This window comes from Dreissena polymorpha, chromosome 5, assembly GCF_020536995.1.
Source record: "Dreissena polymorpha isolate Duluth1 chromosome 5, UMN_Dpol_1.0, whole genome shotgun sequence".
NCBI lineage: Eukaryota > Metazoa > Mollusca > Bivalvia > Myida > Dreissenidae > Dreissena > Dreissena polymorpha.
The window spans coordinates 76425315-76441518 of record NC_068359.1 but is presented as its reverse complement, the minus strand read 5'-3'; the positions used below and the strand labels follow the sequence as shown (position 1 = coordinate 76441518).

At 37.7% G+C, this 16204-nt stretch overlaps 1 protein-coding gene across 1 annotated transcript in view; it reads right to left on the bottom strand.

Moving 5' to 3' along the window:
- The window catches only part of LOC127831360 (uncharacterized), a 39971-nt gene extending 24289 nt beyond the window's left edge, over nucleotides 1-15682 (bottom strand). Inside the window, exons 1-3 of the mRNA XM_052356330.1 lie at nucleotides 15189-15682; nucleotides 6534-6718; nucleotides 615-755 (exon numbers count right to left, since the gene is read on the bottom strand). Of these exons, the coding sequence (XP_052212290.1) occupies nucleotides 615-755; nucleotides 6534-6718; nucleotides 15189-15682 (820 nt within the window). The remainder of the gene's footprint in view (nucleotides 1-614; nucleotides 756-6533; nucleotides 6719-15188) is intronic.
- Nucleotides 15683-16204: the final 522 nt, after the last annotated feature.

Here is a 16204-nt window from a genome sequence, read left to right as displayed (position 1 = left end):
ATTTTCTTATAGAACATACTTTTATCAACAACACAAATCTTCGTCACCGCATTTTAGCAATATTACATACATGTATTGAGTAATAAATAGAAATTATTTATTAAATCAACATGTTATGTTTAACACAAAAGCTTTCTCCATTCGTAATTATGTCATTAGCAAAGATGGATAGAATAATCTATTTTAATTTTTTACCTGTTTGAATCTTGTCCCAATCTATGACACTGAGGAATAGGGTACCTTCTGAAGCTAAGTAAATAAAGGAATACAGATAATTTACATTTAACAGTCTATAATAAACAATTACACATACATTTTATCGGTACTGAAAACAATTCCAACAAACAGAGAAAGGTGAAATATGATGAATATTTAATAAAATACTTTTCTAATGCAGTTAAACATTATTGTATTTCATTCCAATCATGAATTAATAATATCTTTGTTAAACATTACCTTCATGACTGAATACCAAAGCATAATGCCAACAATCAAAAAAGTTTGAAGGAACAATCAACCACTTATATATTAACTTAATTAGCTTAAAGACAAAAAAGGGTATTATAATTATAAGCAATGACAATGGTATTGTATTTTATATAAACTGTACCAACCATCAGTGTTGATTGAATTGGGGACCTCTGCCAGCGAGGCGGAATCCCCAAAATGCTCAAGGAGAATGCCTTCCGGGAACTTCTTCACCCGGGGCCCTCCACCAGTGCCTGGCCTCCTCATCTCGTCATTTTTAGTCCGTGCTATAGTTATATTGAGAAGAAAATGTGTAATTTAAGTGTCTAAATTAAACAGTTGAAGCAAAAGTTAAACCAATGTTTGATTTGATGCTATTTTAAGCACTTTTCATGTATCTTGATTTGCACATTATGTGTGAGTATGCTGGGCGAGTGAAAAATTGAGAGTAGTTATTAATATAATAATTTTCAAAATTTCATAAAATTCCCCAAAGTTAATATTATTTTCATTTTTTTAAATTATAGATCTCTCAACAATATTGCTTGTACAGCATAGGCTAAAAATATAATAATGAACTTATAATAAAATCAAAGAACTGGCAGTACTGGTGTGACGATGCTTTTGAAGAGGATGGATATATAAAAGCATCAATTTAAGTAGGTCTACATCATCACAATTGTGTATGTGGGTACGAAAAAAAATAATTTGGTACAACAATTTTGGGAACGAAACATTTATGCCAAAAAAATTGGGTACCAAACATTTTTGGTAGGGAAAAAAAATGGGGGTACCGGGACGTAGTACCCCTGGGGAACTTGACCCACAATCACACATTCTTGGCCCTTTCCTTCAAACATCGGATAAGTACCTCGAAGGCAATAGTATCAATACACATTTATGGCGTACCATTTGGGTCGAAAGTCAACAAGGCCTAGTAGGTAAAAAGAGATATGTGCATTTTTTGTACTTCGATGTACAAAATTGTCATTCGACGTTCAGTCTTTACTTAACATTTTTGGTACTTCGATGTACAAAATTGTAATTCGACGTTCAGTCTTTACTGACCCTTGAGTGTAAGCCAATCAGAAGACGCCTTACATCTGTTTCTTTAAGAGATATTTGACATTGAACGTTACTATTATTATTATTTATACCAAAATTTCCGACTATCAACCGCTAACTAATAGATATTGAGCGTATTTATTGAACAATATTATTATTTATACCAAATTATGCGACTATCGACCGCTCACTCATAGATGTTGTGCGTATTTATTGACCTGGCGTGGCGGAATTAACCTCTTATTTATGCAAATAATGGTAAACCGCTTTTAAGCAAACAGCTTTCAAGCGACTGCAAGCTGATCTGGATCCAAACTGGCCACAATCGCCTTAATGTCTCTTTTACTGTGACACAGTTCATTTGACTTTAAAATGATATTTAATACAGTCGATTTGTGTATAACGTATAGCTTAGGACTTAGAGTCTCATTTCAACGTAAGCACCATGCATTTAGTAATTAAACCTTTAAACCTCGAAAGACAAATGTCTTTCCTATTGAAACATGCCAGCGGTTTTAAAATTCCGACAAATATTTTTTGTTTACAGTGCACATTTCAGGGTAAACTGATTAAGCAATTACCGGAGCGCTTAGGTCTTTGTCGGATTACATGTGTATCGTGTTATTTCTTGAAATTTTAACCATCATTTGTAAAACATATTGCAAGATATGTACATTTCCAGAAAAGGAACTTCATGTCTGCGTTTAATAAGACCGAGTTCATGGAAATCGCTGCACAATTGATGAAGTAATGGCTGTTCAGAGCGATGCACCCTATATTCGGGTCGTTTTGAGTTGAATACCTTGTTATATAGATTTTTCGTTATAACTTTATTATTTTTCATTCAAAATGATGTTTTTACTAATAAATATCATAGCCACGCGCTACCCACGTGTGTATTGGACAACTTCCATTGAGTTTTCATTTAGTTTGAGACAATCCCCACATTCCCGAATATGTGTCGCCACATGTCCGTTATTCACTAAATCACGAGTTGCAGCTCTCATGCTTATTTTCTGTGGTACGCATCAATTTGGTTTCTGAGCATTCTTACTTTTAGAAAGGACACATTATACTACAATATAACATCAATGAACATAATGTTTCCCAAACAAAATCTGCAAAATTCAGGAAACCATACGTCTTCACTTTTCCTTTCGTCACAAAAACGGTGCGTACATAACTTAACCTTGTTTTGCTTTTGAAAAAAGAAACAATTGTAAGTTAAACATTGACACACGTCAACTAAAACATGAATCGACTGAACAATGATAGGCATTTTGTATTCAATTCATATAACACTATAAATCTTTACATAAATAAAAGTATTTTGCAAACAACTTTTAACCTATCCGTTACTCACTTAAATCCGCTATACACCAATCGACTGTACTAAAATAGAAAGAAGAAATAATACAAACCCGTAATATGAGTAAAGACTTTGTAATCAATGATTTCAGGACAGCTTGGTGATCTGCAAATCCCATGTGATATGTTGATATCGGGTATCATAGTCATTCAATAAGTCGCATACGCTAGAATACAATTTACAAAGCAAAATGTGACTTAAATTGATAACTAAAAATACCAATTTTACCGTGTCAAGCTGTCAAGATCCAGAAAGTCCTGCATTCACATCGAATGTATCCTTCGAATTCAATCCATTGCTGACATTAGCGGAGATTTAGTTAATGAATAACTCATATCCTAAATGACAGTTTCTAAATAGCCAAACAAGCCGATGTATGCTGTAAGAAAGTTTTGAAACGAGTGTGAACATTATCTCATGGGCGCGGTCATTGTTGTATGACCTTGAGCGGTCCGTCTTAAATGCGTATATGACTCATATCCGCGGATATGAACGAAATGTGCGAATATGAACGAATTTAGGCAATATTCATGCGTTTTTTTTGCAGTTTTGTTATGAACAAATCACTGTTGAATTAAAAATTCACAATATGTGATAAATATGTTAAGACTGCCTCAAAATAGAGCAATTTAATAAAAGCGGTGGTCTGACTGGTCGTTCATATTCGCGGATATTAATTGGGAGTTACTGAAATTAAAACACTAATGAAAAACGCTTTTAAATTTATTCGATCGTAACATTACACATTAGCGACGTGTATTTTTGTCACAGAACGATTTTCATTAAACAAAAATAAAGGAAAATACATTTAAAAAGCCATTAACTGTTCATATCCGCACTTTTCAGTCATATCCGCCGATATGAGTCATATACGCATTTTTTGTCGAACCCTATGTTGAGGCATGAACGACAACTCTGCTGGAGAATGTTACCAATGCTAATCAGCGAGTTATGCCGATTAGGGGGCAGGGGATATATTTTTGACAAAATTTCGAGTTCCGAAAGGCCGCAAACAGTCAAATCCATTGCATCAAAACAGAAAGTGACACAAGAAAGCCTTTTTGTGTCAGTGTCATAACATAGGCAATATACATTGAAAATACAACCAAAGACAAGGCTGGCTTCTTCACTTGTGAAACTATGGCCCTTGATCTTTCCCCCCACCCACCTCATTTTTAATGAAAAATTGAGAAATTTGACCCATTTCATGGCATGCACAGAACATTCAAACAGAATGCAATCCTAGTTTTGGCTAGATTACTCATTAATTTCATCCCTGTGCTTTGTTTATTTACCTAGAAAAATGTCTCCTATACGTTTAGATTTTTCACAATTTACCTTCAAAGTTTTGTTCTGTTTCTGCAGCGTGAAATATTGACTTTCGACAAAAGTGAAAACCTCCTTTTTGAAGATTCAAAATTTCCTTGCTAGGGAGCTGTGGCTAGTTTTTATGTTTTTTTCCAAAATTTTTAGACATTCTTTCTACAATCTAACACAAGAAATACATCTTATAAATACCTAATTGATTTTTAAAGACCATAGGTAACACCTACCCTAAAGATATGTAATTTTCATGGACCCCCTTTCACTGATATATCCCCTGCCACCTTTAGAAAATCGACACTATCTCAATCGGACTGGCTCGGTCTTTTACATAGCTCGCCATTGTGAAGAATTTTTATTTTTCCATGGTATGATTACTTAGACGATGCTGAAGCAGAATCGTCAAAAATCAATAACAAATTTTATCTACTTTTCACACAGTAACTATGATGTTCCACTTTAATAAATTAAATGTACATATTCTTTTCATTAAATAAGAATCATTAAGTTCAGAGAAAAATAACACAGGAGTTAATTTCTTAAATTTCAATTACTCTTGTCTTTCATATTGTAATACTTCTTTTCACTTCCGGACCTGTGCGCCTGTAGGTGGAAAAATTGGCTGAAATAAATTAAATTCAATTTGGCACATTTTTATAAAATCAGAAAATATAGTCTAAGATATGCATAGACATAAAAACAAACAAATGATATGTTTATTCCTCAAATCAGGTTTCCACATTGCATTCTACATTTCATGTGTGTTTGACCCAAACAAAATTAATGAATTATTAACAAATAAACTAAAATAAATAAAATAAAATACCTCATTAATGACACAATAATTGAAAATATGGATTTGGTTAAAAAAATCGATTTTTTTTAACCTGAAAGCATGAAAAATTTAACATAGTGAAGCATTATAAATTTTATATCATGGTCATTTTGTGTGCTAAAATTGTCAAGTTCAACTGCTTGATATATTTATGTCACATAATAATCAACATTATGTTTGTTTTGTTTTTAAACATTACACAAATTAACAATGATATAACCAATAGTCCAAAACCAAATAATGAATTAACTGTATAAATATTCCTTGCGCTAGAATTTACAAAATTTGGAAAATTGAAAACAACAATTTGACCAAATGTAGATACTCATCCACCGCCTCTTTGCCAGCGCGTATCGACTGCATCTTGAGCATTGGTGTCTCATCTCGGAACGATTCACACGGCAAGAGTTTTCTATCGGAACACCATTTTTGTTCAGGGGATGCACACCGGTTTTCCTAAATGCGGAAACTACGTTCCAGGGACAGAGGGCCTTCAAGTACGCCTTACATGCGATGCCTGCTATTTCGTATTACGTGACGATCTTGCCTTGATTCGCCTTCATGTACGAAGCACATTCGCTGTAATAGAAGCGCTTGAACGGCCCAAACACTCCAATTTCAAGTTGCAGGACATGCGATGTTTGCGCTGGCAAACAGAACAGGTGGATGTGTCGATCTCTGGCCCATTTAACCATCTCTTGGAAAGTATGTGTGCTGTGCCCGTCAAGTAATAGGAGTACTGGTTGGCTGCCGTCTCCTCTATTGACGTACTTCAAAAAGTGGTTTTCGTGGTAGTCCTTGAAGGTTGCAGTGGTCGACCAACCAGTTTCCAACATGGTAACAACGGCACCGGGTGTAAGTTCTTTCGACAAGTTGTCGTGGGACATTTTTCCTGCATTAATTATTTATGTAATTTACTACAGCGTTTACATATTAATAGATATATAGTACATTCATGTTGTGTTTTAAAGTTAATAATATAACATCAATGTATTGATTTACGCGACTGACTTTACTTTAAATGCATGTTTTAGTTTTATAAATACTGTAATACATAATTATGATTTTAACTCATTTGCTTAGCATATATGGATTAAAATTTAGTTTGCTTAAATTGTAATGAACCTTTAAACACAAAATATGGCGGAAGATGGTGTCCTGATGCGCTTGCGCACGCGACCAATGATGTTGTTGCTGATCGAGGCGACGTGACCGTCTGCGCTTTCTCGTTGATTGGAGCGATAATGTTTGGTGGTCGATGTTCAGGAGAGATGCCAGTTTCGTCCAGATTGTATATGCAATCAGGGCTTTCTTGTAGCCCGTACCCCGCGATAGCCTCTTCGAGGTTTTCAAAATATTTGTCAACAAGTTATGGAGTTGTATGTTTGGCTCTGTTTGAATCCAACGCTGAAGGTTTCGGTGTGGATATTCTACTCTCCCGTCTTTTCAAAACGCCATATAGCCAACAGTTACTGAGAGGCTTGTCAGTAGCGCGTTTTCCAAGGTGGTGCGCCAACTCGCCTGCCATCTGTTGCATGGCTGTGTTACTGAAGCCGTACCCCAGTCTGACAGAGTCTTCTGCGTGTTCCACCAACCTCAGTTTCTCGTCTTCAGTGAAAACCGTTTCAGTCGTAAAGTTATTTGGATTCACACGACCACTGATCCGATCACGCAATGTCTGGTTTGGAATGTTGTATTGAAGAGCAACACGACGGATGGTCTTTTTTTTTCAACTTTACTTCTTCAACTGCTTTAAGCAATATGTCAGGGGTATAGTGTTTGTATTTTCCGTGATATATTTGAGGAACTGCCTACAACGTTAAAACCACGCGACGTTAATAAGATATTAATCAGTTTGCGTTTAACTTACCATTTCCCCCGTTACGGGCCTCTACTTTACAAAAACGTTGACTTTAGTCGATATTTTTATAGTCACGTGATCTTGACAATGTAATTTACAAATTTAAACAAAAGTATGGGGCAGACGTAAAACCTAAATAAGCGTAATATTTGAGGTATACTGTTATTTTACTCAGTAATTTCAGTGCAAATTGAAATTATATGAATGAAAAATTATATTATATTTGGTCCTCATCTTTCACTTTTACCGAGAGTGCAAAATCTTCCGGATATACTAGTTTCGAATTCGGATACGTGCGACGCACGGATGTTTTTATTATTGCGTCACAAAAAAATCACGCACTAATAGGAATTCACGAACCAATACGAAAGAAGGATACAAACCAGTTTAGCACATTGGCCACCGCTTCCCATCCTCTACGCCTAACTTATCCTATCTTCAGCGCTCCACAAGCTGTCATTGGCCCGAACAGGGCATCGTGGTTCTTGATTATTTTGATTGCTATCACAGTTTCCTCCTGTTCGGACCAACGATTTCTACAGACGGTATAACTGTCCGCCATATTGGTTGTAGTGACAGAAGACACGAAAACGGTTCCGAATTTTCCATGCGTTTCCGAAATTGCCGGGTACCAAAACTGCTTACATCAACAACAAATAATTCTTTGTAAAGAACGCTAAAAATAGCGTTGGTGAATACCGATAAAGAATCGACCTAAGAACGTTCTTAGAAAAGTAAAGAATAAAGAATTTTCTTTATTTTTTATTCTTAAGTAAAGAATTGTTGGTGAATACGGCCCACGAATAACGAGCTGTGGCGAATGTCGAGGCAGCTCTGACATCGACATTCGACACAGGTCTCGAATTTCGATATGGAGCTAATGTCGCGCCAGCTCTGACATCGACATTTGGCTCTAGTCCCGAATATCGAGCTGGGGCGAATGTCGAGCCAGCTCTGACATCGACATTCGGCACTAGTCCCGATTAACGAGCTGGGGCGAATGTCGAGCTCTGACATTGTTATTCGACACAAGTCCCGAATATCGAGCTGGGGCGAATGTCGAGCCAGCTCTGACATCGACATTCGGCACTAGTCCCGAATATCGAGCCGGGGCGAATTTCAAGCAAGCGCTAACATCGACATTCGGCACTAGCGCGAATATCGAGCTCGGCGAATGTCGAGCCAGCTCTGAAATCGGCATTCGGCACTAGTCCCGAATATCGAGCTGGGGCGAATGTCGAGCCAGCGCTGACATCGACATTCGGCACTAGTCCCGAATATCAAGCTGGGGAGAATGTCGAGCCAGCTCTGACATCGACATTCGGCACAAGTTCAGAATAACGATCTAGGGCTAATGTCGCGCCAGCTCTGACATCGACATTCGGAACTAGCCCAAATAGCGAACGGGGGCGAATGTCGAGCCAGCTCTGACATCGACATTTGGCACTATTCCCAAATATCGATCTGGAGCGAATTTTGAGCCAGCTCTGACATCGACATTTGACACAAGCCCCGAATATCGATCTCGAGCTACTTTCGCACAAGCTATGCCATCGACATTCGGCTTTAGTCCCGAATATCGAGCTGGGGTATATGTCGAGCCGGCTCTGACATCGACATTCGGCACTTGTCCCAAATAACGAGCTGGGGCGAAAGTCGAGCCAGCTCTGACATCGATATTCGGCACTACTCCCGAATATCAAGCTGAGACGAATGTCGAGACTAGCTAGATGATAACTAATTAGTCATTAAAACAAATAAGACACATATCGGGATTAATAATTTGATAGTTTTACACAGAAACTGAGAATTGTAATGAAACATAAGTTCAGGACGATTGCTGTGTAACAGCTGGTGAAATATCAAATATCACAAGGCAAGAAATGTTATCGAATTGCACTTATTTTCGTTGTTGTTTTTTCATTTCATGGTTTTCATAGTTTACCAACAATTGAGACTGTAATATACTGTACTGGGGCTGACGTGGCTGTACATGGAAACTTTCCATGACAACACGGGCGTGTGACAACACACTCTGGGGTTACGTTCCAGCCGTTGTTTTACGTAAAATTGTCTCAGTTTCCATGGCTTTCAGGGTTAACAATTTAATACAATTATTTAAATATCATTGCCCGGATGTGTTTGATGAGCGGTCCTCATTGGACCTCTTCTACATCGTTTCTTTAGAGAATAATACACGACTGAGCCGGGCCGGGCATTGATAATCGTCCCTCAGGGAGCATATTATATAACGGCCCGAGAGCCGTTGCGACCTGGGGCCGATTAACACTGCCCGGCCCGGCTCAGCCGTGTATTAACGTCTATAATATTTATCTTACTTTGTTTTGTTCATTTTCGTTTTGTTTTTTCTCTAAAATTTATAACAGAACCAGCTTTCCGTACTTTTATTTTCATTCAATTGATTCCGCAATTTATGACGTGTTTCTGTGACGTAATTTCTGTGACAAAAAAACAGTTTAAGCTATTCGGACGTGAAAGGTTTATATTTAATATTTTTTAAACATAGAACAAAAGCAAAAAACGTATTTCGGAGTGTGCATTTTTCGTGCATAATTGGAAGCTTTGATAAAATTCATGTAATCGCTTCGACAAGTCATTCGATTTTATAATTCGTGTTTGGTGACAGTGGTTAGCATTCGCTACAATCGTTTAAAAAGGTGTGATTCAAAATAAATAAAGATAAAGGGATAGAATAACAGAAAACGGATTGCACAGCGTTGCTATTTTATTATTATAAGCACAGAGGTTAGTGTATCTTTACATTTTAAATTTTGTTTTGTGAATCCTGTTTAAGCTCAAATGGAGGCATCAATCTAATGTGAAGCAGAGCTTTAGTTTCAATCGATATTTTTATTTTATGCTTTCCGGTGGTTTATAGAGAAATATCAGTGAATAAAAACCGATAATTTCACTGTTTCAAACAGTGAAAATTATCAGTGAAAATTATCGATAATTTTCATTGTTTACTGTGAAATGACGTCATTTTTTTTGAAGAAATGACGTCATTATCCCAGCGAAATTATTTAGTTAAACTCTTTAACAATATATATAAACTGCGAAAAAAAGCATAAAATAAAAAGAAAATTTGTTGGAATTCGTGGATTATCGAGTTTTATTCACTCGTGATCATATTAAATATATATTTTCACTTGTGGCTGCGCCACTCGTGAAAATATCATTTTCTATGATCACTCGTGAATTAAAATCGATAATCCACCGAATCAAACAAATATCCTCTATGTAATATCCAAATTGCGTGCTACCTGTCATTCCGATCACGCAATGTCTGGTTTGGAATGTTGTATTGAAGAGCAACACAACGGATGGTCTTTTTTTTCAACTTTACTTCTTCAACTGCTTTAAGCAATATGTCAGGGGTATAGTTTTTGTATTTTCCGTGATATATTTGAGGAACTGCCTACAACGTTAAAAACACGCGACGTTAATAAGATATTAATCAGTTTGCGTTTAACTTACCATTTCCCCCGTTACGGGCCTCTACTTTACAAAAACGTTGACTTTTGTCGATATTTTTATAGTCACGTGATCTTGACAATGTAATTTACAAATTTAAACAAAAGTATGGGGCGGACGTTAAACCTAAATAAGCGTAATATTTAAGGTATACTGTTATTTTACTCAGTAATTTCAGTGCAAATTGAAATTATATGAATGAAAAATTATATTATATTTGGTCCTCATCTTTCACATTTACCGAGAGTGCAAAATCTTCCGGATATACTAGTATCGAATTCGGATACGTGCGACGCACGGATGTTTTTATTATTGCGTCACAAAAAAATCTCGAACTAATAGGAATTCACGAACCAATACGAAAGAAGGATACAAACCAGTTTAGCACATTGGCCACCGCTTCCCATCCTCTACGCCTAACTTATCCTATCTTCAGCGCTCCACAAGCTGTCATTGACCCGAACAGGGCATCGTGGTTCTTGATTATTTTGTTTGCTATCACAGTTTCCTCCTGTTCGGACCAACGATTTCTACAGACGGTATAACTGTCCGCCATATTGGTTGTAGTGACAGAAGACACGAAAACGGTTCCAAATTTTCTATGCGTTTCCGAAATTGCCGGGTACCAAAACCGCTTACATCAATAACAAATAATTCTTTGTAAAGAACGCTAAAAATAGCGTTGGTGAATACCGATAAAGAATCGACCTAAGAACGTTCTTAGAAAAGTAAAGAATAAAGAATTTTCTTTATTTTTTATTCTTTAGTAAAGAATTGTTGGTGAATACGGCCCCCGAATAACGAGCTGGGGCGAATGTCGAGGCAGCTCTGACATCGACATTCGACACAGGTCTCGAATTTCGATATGGAGCTAATGTCGCGCCAGCTCTGACATCGACATTTGGCTCTAGTCCCGAATATCGAGCTGTGGCGAATGTCGAGCCAGCTCTGACATCGACATTCGGCACTAGTCCCGATTAACGAGCTGGGGCGAATGTCGAGCTCTGACATTGTTATTCGACACAAGTCCCGAATATCGAGCTGGGGCGAATGTCGAGCCAGCTCTGACATCGACATTCGGCACTAGTCCCGAATATCGAGCCGGGGCGAATTTCAAGCCAGCGCTAACATCGACATTCGGCACTAGCGCGAATATCGAGCTCGGCGAATGTCGAGCCAGCTCTGAAATCGGCATTCGGCACTAGTCCCGAATATCGAGCTGGGGCGAATGTCGAGCCAGCGCTGACATCGACATTCGGCACTAGTCCCGAATATCAAGCTGGGGAGAATGTCGAGCCAGCTCTGACATCGACATTCGGCACAAGTTCAGAATAACGATCTAGGGCTAATGTCGCGCCAGCTCTGACATCGACATTCGGAACTAGCCCAAATATCGAACGGGGGCGAATGTCGAGCCAGCTCTGACATCGACATTTGGCACTATTCCCAAATATCGATCTGGAGCGAATTTTGAGCCAGCTATGACATCGACATTTGACACAAGCCCCGAATATCGATCTCGAGCTACTTTCTCGCCAGCTATGCCATCGACATTCGGCTTTAGTCCCGAATATCGAGCTGGGGTATATGTCGAGCCTTCTCTGACATCGACATTCGGCACTGGTCCCAAATATCGAGCTGGGGCGAAAGTCGAGCCAGCTCTGACATCGATATTCGGCACTACTCCCGAATATCAAGCTGAGACGAATGTCGAGACTAGCTAGATGATAACTAATTAGTCATTAAAACAAATAAAACACATATCGGGATTAATAATTTGATAGTTTTACACAGAAACTGAGAATTGTAATGAAACATAAGTTCAGGACGATTGCTGTGTAACAGCTGGTGAAATATCAAATATCACAAGGCAAGAAATGTTATCGAATTGAACTTATTTTCGTTGTTGTTTTTTCATTTCATAGTTTTCATAGTTAACCAACAATTGAGACTGCAATATGCTGTACTGGGGCTGACGTGGCTGTACATGGAAACTTTCCATGACAACACGGGCGTGTGACAACACACTCTGGGTTACGTTCCAGCCGTTGTTTTACGTAAAATTGTCCCAGTTTCCATGGCCTTCAGGGTTAACAATTTAATACAATTTTTTAAATATCATTTCCCGGATGTGTTTGATGAGCGGTCCTCATTGGACCCCTTCGACATCGTTTCTTTAGAGGATAATACACGACTGAGCAGGGCCGGGCATTGATAATCGTCCCTCAGGGAGCATATTATATAACGGCCCGAAGGCCGTTGCGACCTGGGGCCGATTAACACTGCCCGGCCCGGCTCAGCCGTGTATTAACGTCTATAATATTTATCTTACTTTGTTTTGTTCATTTTCGTTTTGTTCTTTCTCTAAAATTTATAACAGAACCAGCTTTTCGTACTTTTATTTTCATTCAATTGATTCCGCAATTTATGACGTATTTCTGTGACGTAATTTCTGTGACAAAAAAAAACAGTTTAAGCTATTCGGACGTGAAAGGTTTATATCAAATATTTTTTAAACATAGAACAAAAGCAAAAACGTATTTCGGAGTGTGCATTTTTCGTGCATAATTGGAAGCTTTGATAAAATTCTTGTAATCGCATCGACAAGTCATTCAATTTTTTTTAATTCGTGTTTGGTGACAGTGGTTAGCATTCGCTACAATCGTTTAAAAAGGTGTGATTCAAAATAAATAAAGATAAAGGGATAGAATAACAGAAAACGGATTGCACATCGTTGCTCTTTTATTATTATAAGCACAGAGGTAAGTGTATCTATACATTTTAAATTTTGTTTTGTGAATCCTGTTTAAGCTCAAATTGAGGCATAAATCTAATGTGAAGCAGAGCTTTAGTTTCAATCGATATTTTTATTTTATGCTTTCCGGTGGTTTATAGAGAAATATCAGTGAATAAAAACCGATAATTTCACTGTTTCAAACAGTGAAAATTATCAGTGAAAATTATCGATAATTTTCATTGTTTACTGTGAAATGACGTCATTTTTTTGACGAAATGACGTCATTATCCCAGCGATATTATTTAGTTAAACTCTTTAACAATATATATAAACTGCGAAAAAAAGCATAAAATAAAAAGAAAATTTGTTGGAATTGGTGGATTATCGAGTTTTATTCACTCGTGATCATATCAAATATATATTTTCACTTGTGGCTGCGCCACTCGTGAAAATATCATTTTCTATGATCACTCGTGAATTAAAATCGATAATCCACCGAATCAAACAAATATCCTCTATGTATTATCCAAATTGCGTGCTACCTGTCATTAAATAATCGAATTATGATTGATTATTTCGTTGATTTGTGGCTAAGACTGAATGTGGACGCCATTTTTTTCCAGTTGAACGTCACGCGCACACATTCTGAGGGCCGATTATAGATAATCGGCCCTAGGGCCGAAACATTATTTTGACCCCGCAATGGTGATATTATAGTGGCAGGAAAAACTGTACACATTTGTTACTATAAATAGTAAGGTATGTATTATACATGTATATTATAGAGAGGTAACAATAACTCCTGTTTTGCTATTATTTTTATAAAAATGGTTCTTGTTTGACTTGTACTGAGTATACAAATTTATATATAACGAGATTTTTTTTTTACATCATTTCCAGAAGGCCAATGGCCCATGTGAACACATTTTAGCACAAACAATATAATATTTACAGTAATAAACATATGTACATAATTAATTCAAGCACATGAAATTATAATAATTTCATAAGAAGTGTCAATAAGTATTTTACAGCATATATATAAGTTCAAATGTAATTCCTTGAATTTAACAAAATTAAATGAAAGAATATCTGCGTTTATGATACGAGTTAATACTAAAAAAATATTCCGGCATTATTTACAGGTATTATCTTTATTTAACAAACAATAAATCAAAGCATATGTCTCATGTATAAGTTATGCCCATAAATATCCCTTGCATTTACTTCTTCTTGTATGTTCCAGAGTATGGAACGCCTCGTCTGTCTGATGTTGACTATTGATATATCGGAGGTATATATGTGAGTTTATATCATATGCTTGTGTTAATAATAGTATGATGTGCGCTTGCCATAGTATGCTGTGTGTTTGTAATGGTATGATGTGTGTTCGTGATTGTATGCTGAGTGTTTGTGATGATATGCTGTGCGTTTGTGATGATATGCTGTGTGTTTGCTATAGTCTGCCATGGAATGTTGTGTTTGACATTGTATGCTGTGTGTTTGTGATGGTTCGCTGTGTGTTTGTGATGGTATGTTAAATGTTGTAAGTTTTATTGAAATGATGTGGGTTTAAATCATATGATATGTGCTTATAATGGTATGCTGTGTGCTTGCCATAGTATGATGTGTGTATGTGCTCGTATGCTGTGTGTCTGTGATGGTATACTGTGTTTTCGTCATGGTATGCTGTGTGTTGATCATGGTATGTATACCATATATAATATGGATGTCATATAAGTCGAACAGTTTAGATTTTACAAGTAAGCTAACTCCACCGGAAGCCTGTGGAGCATTAATATGGATATCAGCCCTGTTATAACCAAACCATATATAGTGAAGTCGTTGTTTTTTTATCACATTTTGATCACTTAAGTGGGTTTCACAGATAGATTTTATATCAGCGTCTATCGCTCGTATGATATTTTCCCGTAATGCACTTTTACTCTGAGTCCATCCGCATACGTTAAGATGTGCTAATGATATGGACCCCGCGGGACAGGAGGAATTTAAATGCTGATCCTGTGGCTGGCACCGGGTGTCTGTCTTGGGCTGTCGCTGTTGCTGATCCTGGCGATCTGTATTTTCCCGTGGGCGAATGCGACTGTTGGCGTCTACTCGGAAGTTGCTTCCCAGCGGTAGTTGACTTCGTAAGGTACGTCCATTTAGTGCGATCAACCGTTCATCAGGAGACTTGCTGCTTGTGATGTAGACATTCTTGTACGGAGCCTTTTGTTTATGTAAATATTTGTTGCGTAACACGAGGATATTTTCTTCAACATTACGGAAGCTGATCTTTATCAGGGGTGGGCGGTCATGAATGTACGACCGTAATCGTGATGCGCCCGTGATGTGTACTCTAGTTAAGACGTCGTTACATAGGGCCTTGATGATGTCATTTGTCTTTGTAAGGAGATCCTCTCCGTCCTGTCGCACGACTCCACTCACAGTCGCACAGACATCCGGCATCGTCGAGGCCCGACCGCCGGTGCTCAGATGGAGTTGTGTCGGTCCTTTCGGTGTCTCCATCACTTGCCGGCTGCCTCCCCGAGCCCGTGTCTAAGGCCTACTGTTACTGTAGGTACTGGATTGTTGTGAATACTTCATCAATTCTATTGCACTCTCTACTAATACTCATATATAGGTCATCTCGGAGGAAATTTATTTTCCCGTCAATCGAAGCAGTTAGATAAAGCTTTAGTTTATCTAAATTTCTATCAAGCATACGCTCAGTGGGAATCAAACGTTGTGCGAACGTTGCTGCAACGTAATATTTAGGTCGCAACGTCGGCAACCATTACCGAACGTTAACACAACGTTGCATACAAAACATTACGTCCGGGTAATGTTTTGTATGCAACGTTGTGGCAACGTAATATTTAGGTCGCAACGTCGGAAACCATTACCGAACGTTGCCACAACGTTTCATACAAAACATTACCCGGACGTTTCATCAAACTTTGCAGTTTGGTTGTCACAATGGTGTATATGAAAGTTTTCCCGACGTTTTTTTCCAACGTTGCTGCAACGTTGTATTTAGGTTGCATTCAA